The sequence below is a fragment of the Calonectris borealis genome, chromosome 3 (genome assembly GCF_964195595.1).
Source record: "Calonectris borealis chromosome 3, bCalBor7.hap1.2, whole genome shotgun sequence".
Classification (NCBI taxonomy): Eukaryota; Metazoa; Chordata; class Aves; order Procellariiformes; family Procellariidae; genus Calonectris; species Calonectris borealis.
Window position 1 is genome coordinate 17479595 of NC_134314.1, and position 21880 is coordinate 17501474.

Below are 21880 nucleotides of genomic sequence, written 5' to 3' on the forward strand. Positions count from 1 at the left end.
GTAAATGGAAGAAACAAACATATTCAGTGAGAAAATTCAACTGATAACAGAAAAAGAAACCTTTAACCTGGCTTTCTGTATCTTGTTTTGACAAGTTACAAAACAGTGATAGATAAGAAAGTCCACCCATGGATAAAAAAATGGATCTGTACTGGGACCTCTGCTGTTCAATATATGATCTGAAAATAGGGATAAATAGTTTGCAGATAAAACAAAACTATTCCAAGAAGTTCCATCTAAAGTTGACTCTCAGAGTTGCAGAAAGATCCTGCAATATTAAATGACACCTGATAAAATGGCAAATGAAAATTCATGTTTATAAATGCCAAGTATAACCTTCACCAAATACGCACAATGATGAGCACTTGTTTAGTTTGGAAAGAGATCTTGGAAAGCTGGTGGAGCATCAACTACCTGAAATCTCAACTCTGTACTAAGCGGAGGTTAAAAAATAGGAAAGTCACTAGAATTAAGACATGAGCAGGAAAAGGATATATTATATACTTCAGAATGGGTATACTATATCTAAAAAAATACAGAAAGAGGTAACTAGAACAAGCACAAATATGAAATAATTCTTAGTGAAGACTAAGCAAAACAAGACTTTTCATTTGGGGGAAAAAAAAGCCTCAGAGGGTTACGATAGAACTCATGAATGACAGCAAAGGAAAGAGTTATAAAAGGTTAATAACAATAAAACCTTTTCAAGAGGATTTGAGAGGATTTCAATAATCTTACTGTACCAAGTGCCAGAAGCTTGCTAGGTTCTGAAACCCACCAACTGAACTGGGTAGAAAAGCAGCACTCGGAAATGATAAGGCCATAGTGGAAAACCTAAGAGAACTTCCTGTGTCTGCGTTCCTCTGCTGGAACACTTCATCATCAGCCTTCTCTCTGATCTGTTTCAAACTGAAATGTTGACTTCAAAAAAGGTTCATGAATTGAGAGTAGACAAAATGAACCGTAACAGATTCTCAAGACTAGCTGATGTTCATCCAAGAAACTCAAGGATGCAATAACTGAAATTCTAACTGTGGTGTAAATTCTTGCTTAAAACTTTCTTGGCATCTAAGGAGTGGATCGTACCAAATATTACCTTATTTTTTAAAAATGTTTCTAGGGGAAAGCTGGAGAATGACTGACCATTAAAACTGACACCTCTTCTGCACAGATTAGTAGCAACTAGAATTACTGCATACATGGACAGATATGATTTACTAGGGAAAGGTCAACATCGGTTTTGTCAGCATTGTTTTTACAAAGAGAAGTCTTGCCTTATAAATTTGGTATGAAATTTTCTGAAGGTGTCAGCAAGCACTTGGATAAGAGGGATTGGGGAGAGACAGTTTGCTAAGATTTCTGAAAGACTTTCAATACCTTTTTGCCAAAGCCTCTTAAGGAGACAAAGCAACCGTGGGATAAGAGAGAAGATCCCTGCACGGATTAAAACGTGGTTAAAAGACTAAGAGTAAATGGTCAGTTTTCACAGTGAAAGGAAGTCACTAGTGCACCTTCACATCTCTGTGCTTATTCATAAATAATTTGAATAAGGAGGTGAGGAGTGACAAGACAAAGCTTGCTGATGATATCATGTTATTCATGGAAGGAAAGAAAAGGTGTGGCTGAGAAGAATTGCTGAAAGACCTTTCAATACTTGGGGCTCAATTACCCACTCATGCTCTAGGATGTGGGAAAAGTCTTAATGGTTCTGGCACAGGACCTAATGCAGTCCCATGCTCTTCTGAAGCCTCAGTAAGACACCCCATGTCATCTGAAATAGCACTAGACACCTACATATGGGCAACTGAATTGAGCCTTCAGTGACTGGCAATAAAATGATGATTGTGAATAGAGATAGGTGCAAAGTGATGCATGATTCTATTCATGTAGAATAACAGTGTCTGAACTGAGCATCACACTTCAGGAGTGAGATCTTGGAAATTTAATGTTGTGTGTAGGACAATGGCAGCTCAGTGGAGATCAACAGCACACTGAATGTTAGAAATATTTAGGAACAATATTGAGAACAAGATAGGGAATATTGTTATGCCACTTTATAATTCCACTGTATACCCCTATCTTGAACACTGTATGCAGTTCCAGTCCCACCACCACAAACAGGAATAGTAGAATTAGAAAAGTTCATAGAGTAGCAACAAACATCTTCCATTGAAAGAACAACTAAATTTCACTTGGACTTGTCAGTCTGTAAGAGAAGCCTTGTCAGACTGAAAGGAGATCTCATGGAGGCTATAAAGTGATGACGGAATAGAGAAAGCAAAATTGTTCATTGTCCTATCCAAAGCAAGAAGGAAGGGTCATCAAATGGTGGTGGTGTGACGAAGTGATTCTTCATATATGCAATTACCCTGTGAAACTCCCTGCCGCAATATGTTATGGATGCTACAAGTTTACAAGCAGTAGAGGATCAACTGGACAAACGTCTGGAGAAGATACATTAAGAACTGCTAAGGAAGAAGACACTACCTCTGATTTAGGGAGCCAATAGATGCAAATTGTCGGAAATTCAAAACGGACCCACTGGAAGCTTCACCAGCTGTTTGGCCTCTTATAATCGTCCCATCTTTGGAGACTAGAAACTGGGAGACTTACTTACACTCTTGGTTTAAGCAATGTGTCTTATGAAAAATTGAATAAGGAATAATTACTTATGCTACAGCTGTTTAAGTGTTTCAGGTTAACTAATGAACAGTGTGGCAAAAAGCAGGATGGGTGATAGTGAGGGGTTTTCTCAATTTTTGCTGAGTACATCATTTGCAACCATCTTTGCTAGAGGCATCTGCAGATACATACGAGACCAAGCTGATTCCAGAAAACATAAGCTGGCACACAGCACAGCTGTAACCCATGTAACACCTTTGTATGTTTTTATTGCAATAAGATGTGCTGTTTGGGAAAGCTGACTCACGGATCCATCACTCATTATTTGTACTGGGTGCCACAAACAAACCTCAGTCGTGCTAAGAAAACTACACAAAACCTAGTAAAGTTATCTACTACAGCCACGCGCGTGTACTGAGAAGAAACGATCTTCTGCGAGTCGCAAACACAACTGCATGAGACATCGCTGTGCGTGAGATGCGAGAGCGCTGCAGTCCCCCCCAGGGCGGGCCTGCACCCCGAGCTCACCCAAAGAGGGGCTGCAGAAACACGGAGCCCCCTCCCTTTTCAGGGGGGCAGACGGGAGGCCTGTTCCTCCTCCAAGGGACCGGCAAGGGCGCCGTGGTGAGGATGCCCCGAGAGAGCGAGTGTCCATCGGGGGGAGAATGCTGCACGCAGCGCCCCACACCCCCACAGCGCAGCCGTTGCTGGAGAGAGCAGCCGCGGCGACACCGCGCACGTCGCACCGAGGGCCGTCTGCCCCGAGCGCGGCGCCGGAAGAGCCAGGCCCCCGGCCGGGCCTCGCCTCCCCTCAGCGCCCGCCCCCGCCGCCTAAGATGGCGGCCCCGCCCGCGCCCACAATGCTCCGCGGGCAGCCGCCGCGCTTCCGGGTGCGGGCCCAGGAGGGCGGCGGGCCCGGCACGGCGCGAGGGGCCGCGGGGCGGGCGGAGCGCGGAGGGCGACGTTTCCCCGACCGGATGTGAACTGAGCGGGCGGACGGTGCAGGAGGGAGCCGCGCCCGGACCATGAGGCTCCGACTGTGGCTGGTCCCTGCCCTGGTGTTGCTGTGGGGGCCGGGCGGGCTGGAGGCGCTGGGGCGCCCGCCGCGCCGGCAGCGCTACGGTAAGGGGCAGGGCGGGACCACGGCAGCCGCGGGAGGGGGTGTTGGGGAGAGACCACTGTTGCGGGGCGGGGGGAGAGGGGCACGCTCGCCTCTGCCGAGGGGTAGCGGTGGGGTGGGGTGGGGAGAGACCACTGCCGCGGGACGGGGGGGCATGGGGAGAGACCACTGCTGAGGGGCAGGGGGAGGAGAGGGGTTCCCAGCTACCGAGAGGTAGCAGTGGGGTGAGGGAGAGACCATGAGGGGTGTGCGGGGGGGGAATTGGGGAGAGACCACTGCTGGGGGGCGGGGGGAGAGGGGCACACCCGCCTCTGTCAGGAGGCAGTGATGGGGTAATGTGTGGGGTGGAGGGGCACATTCACCTCTGCCAAGGGGTAGCAGTGGGGGGGAATGGGGAGAGGCGACTGGGGCAGGGCCCCAGTGGGGGGGGGGGGAAGGAGCTGGGGACCCTGTGTCCTGGCTGAGCACCCACTTGAAGGCCGGCCCGTGGTGATGGGCAAGGCCGCGGCCTGCTCCTGCACCTGCCTCCTGGTGGGTGGGTGTGCGGTGGGGGCTCCCGGGGTGCAGGGGTCCCTGAAGACCGTGTGGGCCTCGTCCCCTCCCGGTGTGGCGGCAGTCCCCCTTCAGCTGAAGGCATCACTGATGGGCAGTGTTTGGTGGTCATGGCTCTCTGCAGGGGGGTGATGTGACCCCTTTATCTTCACACTCGAGATCTGCTAAAGAGTTTTCCTCGCAGGAGTTTGCGCTATATTAAGGCAGGATAATCATATAAATGGCTTCCCTTCATAGTTCTGGTTGGAGAGTCACCGTTGCAGAGAGAGCCTGAAGCTATTGGAGCTGAATGTGACTTTTAGAAAGCTTAACACGGAGGAGAACCGTTGCTTTATTTAACTTCCGTAAACTTAGTTTTGCATCTAAACTTTTACTTCGGAGTGAAGAGGTTGCAAACTTCTGTTTGATAAGCAAAAGCTTATCACTGAAATGACATACGAGCTTTTGCAAGAGGCGGTGGTCATGTCTTACCCAGTCATGTCCTGTCTCCACTTGGTGTGGCCAAGGGTGACTCCTTCAAGTCCCCTTTCTTTGGTCAGACCTCTCGGCAGATTTCCCGACAGGCGTCCAGGCTGCGCCTCTCTCTTCCTCGTCGGCACCTGAGGTGGACTTGTGGTTCTGTGCAGACCTCAGCAGTTGGTGACTGCGGGAAGCTGGGAAGGATAGGGTTCAGTGGTGGATGCTCCAGGAAGTGTAACAGAAACAGAGCAAACACAGTGTGTCTTTTGAATGTCAGGTAGGCCAGGGAGCTCCTCAGAGGTTGCATCTTGGGCTGTCAGATTTTTATGCCTTCTAAAGGACCTATCTGCTACGAATTTGTGTAGTCTTTATCTGATAGCTTTTGTATTCTTGGCCTCTGTACCACCATGCCTGGACTATGAGCTCTTCAATTTTATGACATACTGCATGGAGGAAAAACTCCTTTCTTCTGTTTCTAAACTTTGACTATTTCTGTTGTCAGAATGGTCAATATGGAAGAATTATTTATTTTCTTTACACCTTTAGTGACTTACAGACCTATGTAATTTGTCTCCTTTGTAATCTCTTTTTTTTTTTAAGTGGGAAAATCTTAGCCTATGTAATAATTCTTAGTATGGGAAAAAAATCATGACTCTAGTGGTCTTTGTTACTTTTGTCTATATACTTCCTGTTTGTATTGGATTTTTTTTTTATTTATTTATTTGAGATGTATGACCATGACTGCAATGCAGTATTTGTGATCCAAAGGCACCATGGATTTGTAGTGATGAATGCTTTTAGTTTTGTCTTCTTTCTGAGTAATTTTTTGGCCTTTTTTTGTTGTTTAATAGTCACTCCAAGATCTCTTTTTCATTTTTTGTTTTTTATTTTTGAGTGGTAATAACTTTGCTGCATAGATAGAGTGAGGATTTATTTTCCTCATGTGTTATTTCCCACATTCACACACTAAATTTCATCAAACATTTTGTTCTGTCATTCAGTAAACTAAATATATAAAAGCAGTTTGTGAGGGAGCTTGAAAAATCCAGGTGTGCTCCATTAACTGTGTTATATTTATCCACATACTTCATTCTTTCAGAATGGTAATATATATGAGGCACTACTTCCCTAGTATCTTATTTAGTCACAGGTCTAGTAATTGACACTTCGTTGTTATTAGTACCTGTTTGTCAGGTAGGGACATTGAGCGTATTTGTTGATTAGGCCCCTAGATGATACCTGGAGTGGAAATGCATCCTGCACTTAACAGCTTTCAGGCCACCTGCAGTAAGACTAGTGGCACCATACTTGCATACCACAATTAGTAGTTGACCAGTGTAATTTTTTCAGTGCTTATAACTCTCGGGTTAATACATTCATGTCCTGTTGAGTTATTGCTCATTTTCTTGGCTTATTCTAAAGCCCCTTTACTTGAGTCTTGGAGGCAGGTCTTTAGATTCATCCTATCAAGATAAGCTTTCGGGGATCTTTTCAGTCTCCTCTGCAGTGAATTCTAAGGTCAATTATTCTCTTACTTTTTGGTACTGGCCTTTAGCATCCATTATTGGGGTCGTCTTTGCAGCTTACTTGTTTTACAAGCCCCTTTGATTATTTAGCTGGGTGGTTTCTTTTGATATAATAAAAGCTATTGCAAGTATTAGCTTTTCAAGTATTACAAGCTGCTCTTCAAAATATCTTTGCCTACTTTACTGTGGTTTTATGGTCATCTTTTGCTGGAGTTCTGTTGTCCTCATCTTACACACAGCTTGGTTTTCTGAAATATCATCTTTTCCTTCTATTAATTTCAACTTTGCTATTTTGAGAGCTCTGTTTAACCACAAAGCTTGAGTTTTGTGAACTGAAATCAGATTTCTGGTGAGCAGTATCTTTAAGGAAGTTTCAAGGATTACCGTTTTGTGGTTTCTATTAAGAACTTTCCTGCTTGTTTCTTTAAAATTTCAGGTTTTCAGGAAGGAAAAAAATGATTATACAGTGAAAAGTAGAATTTGACAAAGAATAGAATAAGTAGATAAAAAGACGTGGGTCATTTCCCAGCATTTCTTAGCTGAAGTAATCCTAGGGTGTGGTGCTCCAGCAGTCTAAACTGATCTAAATTGGGACTGCCACAATCCTGGCCTCAGCTTTCTGATCCCTTCCCCATTCCTGTGAGCACATTCATGGAGCTAAGCTGCCTGGAAGCTAATCGCGCTTTTTTTTTTCGGTAAGGGGCAGGGTGTCTGTATTGGGGTGTTTTCTGTTTGTGGAGTCTGCTCCCTGGACTAGCTCACAGCGTGACTGTCCAGGTACCTGCCCTGCGTGTTGGGGGTGGTAGTGCTTGTGCTTAAGGTGAGGGATGGAATCAACCTCAGTTTGTTGCCTTTAGATGATCTGGAAGCGGTGCTCTTTTTAATAATGTTGAACAGCAGGGATTAATTTCTGGGAGAAGTGTGACTCTACTAGTCAATACAATGACTAGTTGTTATAGTTTTTCCTCTGAAAAATTAATGTCAACTTTAAAAAATCTTTTCTCTCAGTTGTTTATCTCTGAAGGTAACCTTTTATAACTATTAAATATTAATGCTCTTTGTCTTGGAGCTCAGACATATCTGAATGATAACGGGGCTTAATGTACTTGAAAAGAACAGCAGTGCAAATATCCAGCTTCAGTGCTGTTGAATATATCACTGAGTATATCTAAAGAACTGCTTGAATCTGTTTTACAACACGGTGTTGTTATTAGTGCGCTGCCTCTAAGCAGCACGTATCCAGGATTGCCCAGAATAGAGTCTATATGTAAAATGTGTCTTACTCTACTGTTACCTGTTTTGAATGAAATCTTTTTATCACAAGCTAGGCAGGGAATTAAAAGAAATAATGTTCCTATCCTGGACAGATGATGTTCTTTGAATCACTCACTGGTGGTCTTTTTCTACCTGCTATATTACACTAATAAAATCTGAGGCAGGTAACCTGGGCTTGAATTGTTTTTTTTCCACACTGCTCAGATACTACACAGAACTTAAAACAAACTGCATGAGCTGAAGAAATGACCCATTATAAATGGTTCAGTACAAACCTACATAATGCGCATCAAAAGACTAGAATTTACAAGTTGTTGAATGAAAAAAACCAAATTATAATGGTGTTGATGAATAAACTGGGGGAGCTGAGTGATACAGAGGGCAGCATAAAATCATTTGCAGTCAGTTTTGAATTCTACTTCACACTTGGTGTGACAAAGCACAGGAAGTCCGTAAGGCCAGGAATGTAACTGGCTGCTGAAGAGTTGAGGGGTTGGAAGTTTAGCTCAGTGTCAAGAGTGCGCAGTGAGATAATTAGTGACAAAATCCTTATGCAACATTAAACTTCGTCCTTCTGGACTGAAGCATCTGTTGCAGACTAAGGCAAGACCTAGGTAAGAGCCAAATGACTAATATTCCTAACGTAGTCTGCCATTTTTCTTACCGTTTCTTGTCCCATTTTAATATCCTTTGAAGCAAGATGACTATTTTGGATTGAGCTGGCTTTGCAGTTTGACTCCACAAGCTGAAGTTTGGGTGTGTATCTCACCATGCACCACATGGAGGAGAATCCAAGAATACACAGCCTAATAGCAGGATGTGATACCTGCCCGGGATGCTGCAGGATTATTTCAAAATCATTCCAGGAATTTGTAGATGCAGTGTTTCCACAGGTGATATTACAGGCTAAGTTATAAAGATACAGTATTCTGTACGCTTTGTCTCCATAGAAGCAGCAAATGCTTCATGTAGACGTGGCCTTATTGAATGCAAATTACCAGTGTGATTTTTGTGTTGTGGATTGGCAGTCTGTCCTATGGTGGTACTTAATATCAAGATTTTAAAGTACTTTTCTTGCGTTTGTTTTCTTTTGTTCATGTGAATTGGTCAATGTTTCTGTTTCCAACTGAAAAAAAAAGAAAGAAAATGTGATAAAAGTGTAATTCCTGAGAGAAGTACTCAAAGGCAACAAAATGAAGAATGTCAACACTAGATTAAATTCTAATTATTAAGAATTACCCTTAACCATTGCAAGATTTTTGTAATGAGAACGTAATCAAGTGCTCAGTGTGAGTTTGGTTTTCAGTGGTGCCAATTTGGTCTGACCTCTAAGCAGCCAAAGGTAAAATTCTTGTTTGCGTTCAAGATTTGGGGTGGTTTTATTTTTCTTTCCCCCCACCATAAAAACTGACAACTTCACTGCTGCTGTTCATTGCTGATAGCAGCAATGACTCATCTCAGTTTCACGTTTTTGCTACTCTGGAATTTTTTTGTGTGTGTGCAAAAGCCCCAGCATGGCTTTCTGCTCTGCGGCTGGAAGGGCTGAGAGAGGAAGCGCAGCCAGCCAGCTCTTCAGTGCAGGGTTCTCCTGATTGCACTCTTAACGTTACACCAGGATTTAATTATGCGTTTAGTAGTCAGTACAGATTTATCTTTGAGATAGAAGTTTATATTTAACTTCTGTTATAAACAGGTTGATTTCCCCCCCCCCCCCCCTAGCCTTTTTATGGACTGCAGGAGCCCGAGTTTGCCCGTTTCCCACAGTGATCAAGGGAAGTCCTTTGCTGTGTGTAATAAAAGGTTAACCAAGAGCCAGGTTTCTTTAACAAAGAGCAGTACATCCTGCTGTCCTGTTCTACAGATTTCATATGCTACGCTCCAACTTGCTTGTTTTGGGGATATCCCGCAACCCTCTCAACGGTTCTGATGGTCTTCCTGATGTCTTTTATTCTTGTAGATGTATGCGACCGTACTGCTTGCCAGTCTGCAGCTTGTATGCTTTTTAGCTCATATTTGTCACTCGTGCCCTGCATGTCTTCACAATATCCATCCTTGTCTTCCTGTGCTGCTCTTAATATGCATTATTTGTACTTTTGTTTTTTTTTTTTCCTCCTTGGTACTTGGATTTTTAACCTACGTAGGTACATGGACTAGGGGGTCGGAAGGGAAGAGGGCTCTGTTATGCAGGGAGGCACCTATAGCTGCCACCCACTCAATGTTGATCCGTAATTACTAAGGTGTTGAACAAGAACATGGTATCCCTTTGCATTCCCTGATTTCCTTTCTTACCTTTTCAGATTGTTACTGAAATCATAAAGTTCTGCCCCTCAGTACCTGTGACGTGCCTTGAATTTTGGAACGTCATGTCTGAGTGAGTCCAAAGTCGTATCCACAGGGAGAAGAGATGCAGTCAGATGGGGAGAAGGGGTTGGTCTCGGAAGTGTAGCCCAGACAGTAATTAGTTTCTACCTAGAATCAGCTCCGCTCCAACTTATTTTATGACACAGCAGGATTTTGTGGTGTGGTATCTAAGCACAGTACTGAGGCTGACAGTTTTTGGAGAGCTGAACAAATGATCTGTTTCCAGAGAAGACTACATCCTGTGACTTGGCTGTTCTTGTCTGCAGGATATATGAAAGCATGTGATTTTGGGGTTGTTGGTTTTTTTTTGAGCATCGAGTCATATCATGCTGTTCTGGTTTAAGATGAGACAGCTCTATTGCCCGTGTTTCACTTGGAATATGAGGATGTTAATTCAGGGGGCTTCCTTATTTTTTATAATGTCAATATTTGAGCAGGATATTGCATTCTTTTTTTCAAAAAGTGCTTTCTGCTTTCACTAATAGAACAGACTAAGTTATAAATAACATCGGTTCAATAGAATAAATGTTTTTCCTCGCTGGTCCCTATTTAAGTTCTGTTTAGTGAAGGAGAAAATTCGCAAAGGTTGAAAGTGTGTGAGGTAACATGTTGGAGCCATTGAGGGTATTCAGCTGTATTCAAAACCACCAGAAATAGCAGTTTAATTATCTGTACGGCTTCTGCTAAACAGAATTTGCACCCTTAAGGAAATATTCGCACTGTCCAGAAACAGATGTCTATGTTACTGTAGGGAAAAAACTTTGGAGTAGTATAAGGGTGCAGCTATGTGAACAAGTTTTTCCTGAGATGAACTAAAGGGTGTTTCGTAGGTTGTTAAGTTTTCACGGTATCTATCACTGGGCACTTCTCAACATGTGGTAAGTACAGAGTAGTTTACCCTGTGTAACTGCAGGAAAAGTATACCATGGAGTAGTTGGTAGACTGTAAATCGGCAGCCTACCTTACCTCCCAGCGTGAGGTCTGTGTAACCGTACCCCCAGGGTTTGTCTGTGCTGTGCTGGTGACTAACGGAATTTGGGCACCTTGTTTTCTCACATGGTTTAGCAAGTTTGGTGCAGTTGGGATCGAGTCAAAAACATGTCTTTTAAAACGTTAAGCAATGCTGATGTGGCTGGCCATTCTTACTAACAGGTTTGTCTAGAAATGTGTTTAGACAGTGTAAACCTTTATCCTGTTACAGTTTATAAGCAGGCTGACATATGTTCCGTTCTTGCTTTGAACCCGTTTCTCACACAAGTTCTTCTGTTCGCGTATACTCGATGAGCAAAACAGCAGCCACTCTTTGGTGGAAACAAGTAAACATGATTTATCTAAACTGTTAAAAGCATGGGCTGTTTCACATGGGATAAGTGTTTCAATTCACTTTGTTTTCTGTCCTTGGCAATGGCTCTGTACCAGATGTACTGGAGAAAAATGTAACCACGTGTAATGAGCTGGTATGGAACAGCTTTCTCACAGATGGATCTTCTCAATGTGTCCTCTTCATCAGCAGTCTCCTAAAAGCAGTGTAAATTGTTAAGAGAAAGTACCCATAAACATTTAGGCATGACTGCATCACCTCCTGCCTGGTGAAGACCGTTTGTGTGCCCATTTGAGGTATGAATATATTGAGGTATGAATATATAAGTGCCTTATCCATTAGCATTCCCTGGAACGGTGCTCCAGTCAAATGATCCTGCTATATTGCAGCCGGTAACCGGCTGTTACCACAAACACGAGGGCAGCTGTTTTATGTAGGGTGATGGAGACTTGCTTTAGCTCATATGGTTAAGGTTGGGAAGACTCCAGTCTGTGTTTCCTGGTCCAAATTCTGACTGAGGCTGTGAATTATATTTGAAGTGATTATATTTGGTTACTTTAATTAAAATATTTTTATGTATGAAGAGGAGCATCATTTGAAGAATAAAAAAATAAATAATAACAATAAAGAATGTGGAGCCCTTCAACTATTCAGTCACTCCCCAGCTGAATCAGAAAAAATTGTTATTAGTTAGCTGCTCACAAGCTTTTGTTAAGCATTTGATATCCATTGGAAATCAGCTTGAGATCAATACCTGGGTTGTAGTCAATGAGTGCCACATAAAATACAGGCGGGAGCCCTTTTTTCAGACTTGGAGATGCCAATGATTTAAGTCACACAGCGAACTCCTCCCCAGGTGTGTTCAGCATGCTTGTTCTAGGGCTACTCTCTGTAGGCTTGTCATCCTGTCCCAGTGGCTTTTGACAGGAGATTTATTTCTGCTTTTATTCCCTTTGGGATGGTTGGAGAAATAACTGCAGTCATTCCTGCAAACCTCTCTGATGCTTTTGTGGTCATTTTTAAATCCTGAAAGTAATATTTTTAAATATTGTTGGATCTTGTGTTTATATCTTCTGAGTTAAAACTTCACGCTTCTAGATAAGCTTAACCTTTCTATAAATAACGCAGTTCAAAAGAAAGCTTACGAAATGGCTGACTTGCCACATTTAATTGTTGCTTTCCGAGCAATAGACTGGGCATGAGATCATGGGAATTTACTGTTCTGCTTGTGAAAGCTGAGCTGATTGGAGAAGGATGCCATTGGTATTTGAATTGGTAGTTGAGCACTTGAAGAGAAACCTCCTCTTTTAAAAAACATGCAGTGGCCTCCAACTCAGTGAGCCAAGCTGTTGCCCAGCGCATTCTTGAGCTCTTTGCTGCTGGAGTAGCCTGCTGCAATGAATACTGGCCCATAATTTTCTTAAAAGATATTTTCCTGTGTCTAAGTTGCAAAGTCTAGTGGCAGTAGGCTTTTAGCCTTGAAACAAGGTGGAAGAAAAGGAGGAAACAGTTGGTGAGTTCAAAGCTGGGGTTAGAGGTAAAGTCACTGCTCTGAATTTCTTCTTGAGGACTTTGAGGCATCGTCTTTGCCACCGATGTTCCTTCCCTGTTTCTCTTACAAACCTGAGATGTGTATGTTCTGGCAAGGTCCTTCCTGCCAGGGCAGAAGGTGCAATGAGGTAAAGGCTGGCGATCATAAATAAATAAATATTTGGGCTATCAGGATGAAATTAAGGTGTCCTTCTCCAAAAAGAGAGGAACGCAGAAATCTAGGAGGGGCAGGGAGGGAAGGAACCGCAGGAAAGTGGTTTGGGAAAACCTGAGTCAGCTTGGTGCTGTTGAAGCCCATGGGAAATGGCTCTTGGACCATAGTGAAGATAATGAGAAAGGAATGCCAGAAAGATTATTAAACTTGAATAAAAAGTAGTCAAGTATATGCTTGCTATGGCTCCCTTCCACAGACTGCTGTACAGTTGAACTCTGTACAGTTCTGCATTTTGTTTAAAATAATGACACTTCATCTTTTCTTTTCAATAAGCCATGATCATGGATTCATTTTTCACAGTATGAAAATTTTACAGAAAATTTTGGTTTGAGTGTGTTACCAATATATTTTTTCCACATCTGTCTGATACCTGAATTAGTTCACAGATATATGTCTAGTAATAGCATGTCTTAAGTCTTTACTTACGTTACATGTAAAATTAAAAGCAAACAAATTTAGGATGGGTAAGAGGAAGTACGAACAAGTGCATTCTTGTTTCAGGGTTACAGGAACTAGGAGTGTCTTGTGTTTCATTTGTTACTTTAACAGAATCATCTTACTCATCTTCATCAACTCTGTAGGTCTTGCTCTTACTACCCTTCCCGTGTCTTTTGGCATTTCCAGAAGGGTGTTCGTGTGTGTTGAGGTGGAGCAGGACTTCTGAAGTTCTCCTTGCCTACCAAATAGGAAAACCTAATTTCTTTAGCAGACTACTCAGTTCTCTTGCCGTGAAACTGAGACATTTTGTCTGGCTGTAGTGGCAGCTGCATCTTGCTCTTTGGCATGACCTTCCCCTGGTTCTGGGCCATACTTTGCAGGCAGAGGTGGAAAGGGGCAGAAGGAGTAGTGTTTTGCAGCTGGGGTTGTGCCTCTCGGGCAAACCTTGTGCTTGACAAGTCCCCGTGTCAGTAAGTCCCGGAGCAGCGCGGCAGTGGTACCACACCTCTCTTGATTCATGGCCCACATACCACACGCTTGCTCTGTGTCATGAACCAATGTTTGGTATCCCATATATCAACATTCACGTTAATCGAGGGGTCCGCTTTAGCTGAGTGTTGAAACAATCTCAGGTTTAATTAAAAGAATTTAGGACTAGACAGTTTAATGAGGTTTTTTTCAGAATTGTTTTTCCCTGCCTGTCCCTACCCTCCTCCCAGGTGGTTCTACATGAGGGCAGGTGCCAGATCATAAGCAATGAATTATAATGGGCTTTTTAAAGAAAAGGTATGTTTTAGGGATTTTTAGGTATTTGCTCACTGTGTGGCTCTAGTGAACCAGTACTGCAGCATGTGGCAAGCTAACGGTGAAGGCGCTGCGTGACATGCAGCAACTGGGCACATAAGGGGAAAAAAACCCACAACATGAAGGAAGGTGGTGGAAACTTGCCTTTGCATGTAACCCGAAACGCATGGTAATCGATTGCAGGTGCTCTCGACCTGTTGGTTGTAAACAGAAATCAGGAAATTGCAACTGCACTGCCCTTCCTGTGTTGCTTAATGGCAGGGGAGGGGCAGCCGGGGAGGGAGAAGCCTGGGAGCCGCTGCTCTGTGGCTTCTGCTGCACGAGAAGGCAGCTGTGTCCCCTATCCATGACTTTGCTGGTAGGTCTGGTGCAGGGCCAAAAGTGCTGTGAGGGTCACCTTTGTTTCTGCAGCTCCTCACTTCCAGTGTACACAAGCACGTGTGTGCACATACACTGATGGTTAATTCTCCCCACCACCTCCTCGTAAAAGAAAAAGCAAGGTGCTTGCCTTGGCCCAAACAGTGCGCCTGTTCTTAAAGGCTTTCTTGGGCTTTAGAGGCATGTATTTGGGGATAAATGATGCTACTGAGTATCAGGTTTAAAAAAAAAATTATTATTTCAGGAGCTGTACCAATCTAGATTTCAAGTTGGCAGTCTTGGCTTGTTACACAAGAGCCAGTAAAACTCAGCTTATGAGTGGTGGTGCTTACTTAAAAGTCCAATAAGATGTGTGAGTTTACTTCACTGGGTGGTGTAAGCTAGTGATCAGGGGCTCTGAAGAAGTGGAAGGCCGTCTTTGTTAATGAAAGCCCACTTTGGTAGCTATCATGTCTGGTTTAGAAGCACAACTGGAAATGGAAGGGAAAAAAAGGGGAATTTTTTTAATAATGACTGGATGAGCACTTCTGCCTCTTGTAAAACACAGCTGACTCCTCATTTGGTGCAGTGAAAAGAGTGAACGCCTCTGGCAGAGAAGGAAGATGGTGATGTGGGCATAAGGGCCTCTGTTTAAGACTGTAAATAGCAAATGAATTGATCCGCGCTGGTGGAAGCGAAGGTGGTTGTCAGGTGTCTCGCCAGGTGGTGGGTGCTCCGGAGAGGAGGAGTGCGGGTGGGTGCTCCTGGCAAAGGGACGCCTTACAAAGCAGCAGGAGGCTTTATCAGAAAGAGTCAAAGACCGTTGGCAGCCAGCATTGTGCGCTTGTTAATAGTGGAAGCATGTGAAGAATATTGACCTGAATTTGTAATTTGTGTGCTGCTTCCCATAGGGGTTCAGGCCCTTGGTCTCCCTCCTCTGAAGAAGTTTTCATGTTCTGAGTAGGGAAATCAAAGGAGTTTTGTGTGGTCGTAAGGTATTGGGAAACCAGGGTACCTGGAGGTGCCTCTGTGAGGTGCCTCATCAGTTATTTCTGACTGATTATGCTATGCAGACATCTGTTTTCTGGCTACTGTTGGACAGAAAGGTAATAAATGCAGTCCTGACCTGCAGTGAATTTGGTAGAAGTTTCCTAGGTTAAATTATTTTCTTCCTCAGACTCAGATGGGGACCAGCAGGTGAGGAGGAGAGTGATTCACTCCAGAGAAGTGGGGACGTTCTCCCCTATTTAGTTTCGAGAGGACAACCAGCGAGGGCATTAGCTCTGCACAGCTATGGCAGTAAAAATGATGAGTTGGTTGCTCAAAAATTGCTGTAAGAAGTGAACTAAATTCTTTGTTTGCCTTTCTCAGATCATGTCTTGTCTCGCACTATGATTTCTACTTGCCTATACAAAATGCACCTTTACAGAAATGTACAATAGTTATCCTAAAATCAGAGCAAACTGTGGTCTTGCTGTTGAAGTGGGAGGCTCTGTTTTGCTGTTTTATGTGTGCATTTGTGAAAGAGTGTCTCTTGAAACTAAAACTTTCCATGTTGTTCTTCCAGACACAGTTGAGTCCATGCTTTCAGACTATGACATCCTTTCTCAGTCTAGCATCCAGCAACACTCCCTGAAGAAGAGGGACCTCCAGCCTGAGACACACGTAGAGAGGCTCTTAAGTTTTTCAGCCCTGCAAAGGTAATTAAATCATCAGCAATGAAATAACATAATATTTTCCTTCAGTTTGTGATGAATAATGCACAGTTCCAAACCCAGAAATAGTTATCTTGTTTTCTGTCATGACCGGCCAGTTCTTCTAAGTTAGTGATCTGCATGGTTATATGACTTCAGAGAGGCTCAGAGGAAACAGAAAAATAAGTTTCATTGTATTACTCTGTTTGCTGAAGTGGCAGTGATTTAAGATTTCTTTTGCTTTGTTCTTAGCGTTGGTTTCATGTAGATTACTTCCACTGATTGGGCTGGATCCCACTTACACCTCATCTGGCAACATTGTCATAGTTCTTGGCTGTCCTCTGGTTCTTGAAAATCTCTGCCTTCAGTTTGGGGAGTGTGTATGTGTATTGCCCAAGAGACTTACTGTATTTTTTTTTCATGGAGGTTTAATCTTCTTCCTACTGAGTGTAAATTTCCCATTCAATAAAACACTTCTTTTAATCTTTTTTTTTTTTTATATAAGACGGGAAATAGCAGCACAGGTGAAAGGGGAAGGAGAGGTAGAAGAGAGCAGGCATGAAGGTTGTAGGGATTTTATTGGGAGTGTCAGAAAAGTGTCTTACAGGTTTTTGAGTGCTGAAATTGTGAATGTGAAATGGGGGAGCAGGGTGAGAATAATGCTTTGTATTAACAAGTGTAGGTTGATTTTGTTCATCTGACATCTTTGTCTCTGTGTTCTCATGTGCCTTCCCCATCTGCCATCTACAGCTACAACTGTCGTGCAAGTTGTTGTGCATATTTTTTGAATCTCTAAATGTGAGGGGATAATTTTTAAGTAGCAAGTATAAAAGGTTAATGGGATCAAATGCCTGGCTGTCCCTGTTTTGCACTGCCTTGTGCACCCTGACTTTATGGTGAGGTTGCAATACTGCCAATGATAATTACGGAATAATTGCAGAGGGGCATACCAAAAATCTTTGACACAAAGCCAACATAAACCAAGAGCCCATGAGGCTCCTTCCAGAGAAGGTTCTCTACTTACTTCTTGGGATAGCCTTTAGTTTTTGTGACAATATATCATAAAAATGTACAGAGTTCAGATTTCTGTTTATGGTCTTCTGACTGTATTATTTCAGAAAATAAGAACTTGAAGATAATTTAATTTAGAATAGATGAACAAATTCCTTGGTCTGATTTTCTTTAAATAGTTACCAGTAACTGGTTTTGCTTGACTGCAAATGGAGAAGGTACATCATGAGCACACCGTGACTGTTTTGGGGGTTATTTTTTCTTTTTTTAATTAAACGTATTTGACTCTTCAAAAATATTTACAGTTACGAATTACACAGCATATGTTTTTGTAGCCTGCTTATCGGAATTAATGCTTTCTAACTTCTTTCGGACCCTCACAAAAATGGAGACTGGATGTATCTGTTATACTTTGTATATGTATATGTATACTTTGCTTAAAAATAAATGGAAGTAAATTCTTTTACAGGCACTTTAAATTATACTTAACTGCAACTGCTGAACACTTTTCAGAAAAATTTCAAGCTTTAGTTGTGGATGGTGAAGGCAAGGAAAAGGAGTATCGTGTTCAATGGCAAGACTTTTTCACCGGACATGTTGTTGGTTAGTATGGACTAGACTGCGTGTCAGTGCTGAGAAAGCCCAGCTTTGCGCAAGTCTCTTGGCCAGAGTAAATGGTGTATTGCTCTCATTTTCATCAGATATGGTTAGGATGAACAAGTAAACTTAATTCTTGTGCCCCTCGGGTTTTCTGGTTTTGTTTTTGTGGAGTTTTTGTGGTGGGTTTGGTGGGTGGTGGGGGTTTTTTGAGCTATTGCACCAAGGTTCTAAGATAGGACTCTTCTGTTTAGTTTGGCAGAACACAAAAGTATAATTTACTCAAGCAGCAGCTTGTGATTTTTTTTTTTTTTTTTTTAATTGGAGAACGATGATGGTGGCTTTAATTCCAGCTGGAATGTAGGACTTGAATGTTCTTTGTCCCAGAACACAAAGCCCAGCTACTTAGTGGTGATGCAGTGTTGCCCAGATTGTTATATTAAAAGACTTTAAGATGGTTCTTTGCAGATTACTTTTCTGTAAAGAAAGGGTATCTTGCTCCAGTTTAGTCCAACACTAATGCTTCCGCTAAGTTGTTTTGATTTTTACATTGCTTTTGTGATGTGGTGAAAGTCTTTTCCACTGGAATGCAGGCTGACGCCATGAAACTGCTGTCTGATAGTAGTAAGATGCAAGCTGCTTTTGTTGGCAGAAATGTTCTGTGTCCCATTACTAATCCCCACAGCCATCTCAACACCTTCTGCAAAATTACCAATTAAATCTGAATCTTGATCACTATGAGAAGTTAAGGTTGGGGGGAGTGCTGGTTCATTTCTTTTTTTCTTTAAACTAGACAGTATAGTGTTCGTCAGGGACTGAGGAAGGTAATTTGGCTTGAAGTTTAAAAGCAGTTTAAAAAAAAACAAACAGTGTCTGTGCAGGAGTACATGCAAATAGACCTGAATTAATTTCATTTTTCCTTGCTTATGTTAAAGGAGAGCATAATTCCAAGGTTGTTGCACATATTGGGAATGAAGACTTTACAGTAAGAATCAATACTGACGGAGAAGAATACAATATAGAGGTACGCATTACTGTTGAAAGCAATATTCAAACAATCATCTCTTTTCCCCGTGGGTGTTTCTCTTTCTAGTTAGTCACGTTGACATCTCTGTAGCTCAAAATAGACTTGGTGGTGGTGTTTGTTTTGGTGTGAGTAGGGAGGAGGGAGAGAAATGTAAAACCAATTTGACTTTAGCAAGTGTTGAGTTTTATTAGTGAGTGACATTCTCTGACATTCGCATGTTTTAGATACATCAGGGAGAAGGTATGTTTTAAACAGGAAAGGGTTTTAGAAACAGAAATGATACAACGTTAGTAATTAGTGGTGATTATGTCCTCTAGAATAACAAACTGCAGCCTTCTGAGCAGAGTTGAGGTCTGTTGAGCTTTCTAAAATTTTGGCTTTGTTTCTTCTTGGAATTTTTCCCATTCTTAGAGCTTTATTTGAAAATCTGGTCTTTTTCCCAGCTCCCTTGTTTCTGTTTTTCACCATGTTCATTGCTTGTGTTATTTTAAACTATTGGTTTAAAAAAAAAATTCCACAAATACGTAATTAGAGACTATCCTAATGAGTTGTTCAGTGCAGTATATTCCCAGACACAAGCTGTATTAGAATAGCTGAATAACAGTAATTATGGCTGAGTGTTATATAGATATTGTAATTGTCTTCAAACCCAAGGATATGCAGAATTATGGGTAAACCTGGGAAATCCTGTCATGTTAAAGTATGAAAATGTGTTTGGAATATCCAAACTGCTGTGCTTTTGTTTTGCATTGAGAGCATATAGTAGCCATTTGATTGTGCTTTAAAGCATTTTTGTTTGTGTTCCAGAGTAATGTAAGCATGTCTCAGTTCCCCACGCAGCCAACCCCCTTGCTCCTCGCTGGCTGTGTCTGTACAGCTAAATAAAGGCAGGCAATGGCTTGGAGGCTCTGGCTTGCCCACACTGCCTAGCTGTTAGCATCCCAGGGTCAGCTTCGGCCCCTATCCAACCCTGGATGAGATGATGCTTCTGTGCAGAGATGGTGTGTGCCAGAGACCATTCCCAAAAGGCAACATGGACAAAGCCACTCCGCCGTTGCCTTCCTTTGCTTTCATGGTCCTCCTGCGCTGTTTGGAAAGGTTGCAGACCTCCATATAAACCCCTGGTGCCCTCGTGCCTTGCCCTAGGACATGCGTCCTCAGTTTCGCACTGTAGACACATGACTGCAGGGCCACCACAGCCTTTGCATTTCAGGACTTTTTTGCTGTGAACCAAAAGCGTAGTATGCTAAATAGTTGAAGTTGAAAGACCACTGCCTAAGGGCCAGAGGAGAGCCAGAACCAGGTGCTCTGCAGTGTGGACATGGGCTGTCTGTACAACTCGGCCTTGCCCAAAGAACAGACCCTGGCTATGTTGTATTTGGTGGTGGTGCCGTAGTTGTTATGTACAGCTAATAGGGATGTGTTGGTTAAAAAAAAAAAGAGGTGGTCAGTACGCATCTGCTATGGGGATTAGGAAAACCGTGGGAAGGGACTTCATGGTTTTCTTGTTTTCTTTGCTTTTGGAGAAATTTTCATGCTTATAAGTGACCTGGGTAACGATTGAACATTGAAGAGCCTGCCTTCTGCTGTGATGACTGCGTTCTGCTGTGCACTTAGATAGTCTCTGTTATCTGCCAGCTCCTGTGCTTCTGGTCAGTGCATTTGTTAGCATAGTCTAAGCATCTCCTCCCTGGCTGTGCCAGTCTCCACGTTGTTATGGAGGGAGCCTGAGGTGCCTCCTCAGCTTGCTCATATTCTGGAGGGGAAGAAAAATCCTGTCTCTTCTACAGCCTTATCAGGTGGCTGCCGCTGTTCTGTTGAGATGATCTTAGATTTTTGGATGCCTGTGTAGCATAAAAGAGTTGAATTCTGTTGGCTTTCTTGGGGACGTCGTTTTATCAGTAGACTTATTGTTGTAGGTGAAATTATTGTTGTCCAATGTATTTGTGTGTTTGTACATATAAAGCTGTGGAGATTTGATGGTACATAAATACAATTTTTTACTTATATAGACTTAGTCTTTGCATTCGTTGTGTTCCTAACTGATTGCATTTCTGTTCTTCTTGTGCCGTCAGCCACTGTGGAGATTTGTAGATAATGTGCAAGATGAAAGACTGCTGGTCTACAGATCTGAAGATATTAAAGATTTCTCACGATTGCAGTCCCCCAAAGTGTGTGGTTATTTAAAGCTGAACGAAGAAGAACTGTTGCCAAAAGGACTGGAAGACAGGAAGCAAAACGAAGGTGAGTCTCCGTACCTTGGGAGAGCAGCATCTTTGAAACGAATGCTTGAATTCTAGCTGCGTAGGCAAGTAAGATCAGAACCTGGGCAATAATCTGTGTTGCTACTTCTAGTTTAACTACTAAAGCAGCTTCATGCCTGCTCCCCATCCAGAAAAGCCCCAACAACTTGGGGCATGTTTCTTCCTGGCTCGTTGAAAGGATATTTGGCCCTACCAAAGTGTAGGTTAAGGAGAGGAAGCTATTTCATCAGGCCTAGGTAGTGTTTGTTGTGATCGCCTACACTGCTGCCAGCTAACCTTAAAACAACTTTGTATTTCTGTGCACTGTGCAACACAACCTGTTTGGCCTCAGTGGTCATTCTAAGAATCCACCTTGAGCTATGATGGGTTTTTGAGAGTTTTGGGTCCCTCTGTCCTCAGCTGTGGCAGTAGAGATGGGGATAATGACTAGGAACAGGAGGAGGAGAGATGTTAAGGCTGAGATGATGACCATAAAGACTCTGTAGATAAATCTGAAATTGAATAGCTTAATTTCACTACTCTATGTTCCTTTCCTTACAACAAATTTTAAGGGCTGTTATGAAGACAAAATTTAAGAATAATTATTAAAAAAAAAAACAAAAGCAAAACCAAAAAAACCCAACCAAAACCACAAAACCCAAACCCAAACATCCCCCACTCCCCCAAAAAACTCACCCAAACTCATGC

The 21880-nt window shown here is 42.7% G+C and overlaps 1 protein-coding gene across 5 annotated transcripts in view; it reads left to right on the top strand.

Moving 5' to 3' along the window:
• Positions 1-3500: 3500 nt before the first annotated feature.
• Positions 3501-21880, top strand: part of ADAM17 (ADAM metallopeptidase domain 17) — a 37719-nt gene continuing 19339 nt past the window's right edge. For 2 of the 5 annotated variants that reach the window (XR_012672883.1, XM_075145073.1), the window contains exons 1-5: positions 3502-3744; positions 16168-16300; positions 17775-17908; positions 18838-18926; positions 21005-21173. Coding sequence is in view for 3 of the 5 variants with exons in the window: in XM_075145073.1 (XP_075001174.1) it covers positions 3648-3744; positions 16168-16300; positions 17775-17908; positions 18838-18926; positions 21005-21173 (622 nt within the window). In the remaining 2 variants the exon portion in view is untranslated. Of the gene's footprint in view, positions 3745-9851; positions 9926-16167; positions 16301-17774; positions 17909-18837; positions 18927-21004; positions 21174-21880 lie in introns of all 5 variants that reach the window. The other 3 variants (XM_075145074.1, XM_075145075.1, XM_075145077.1) reach the window with 3 other exon arrangements.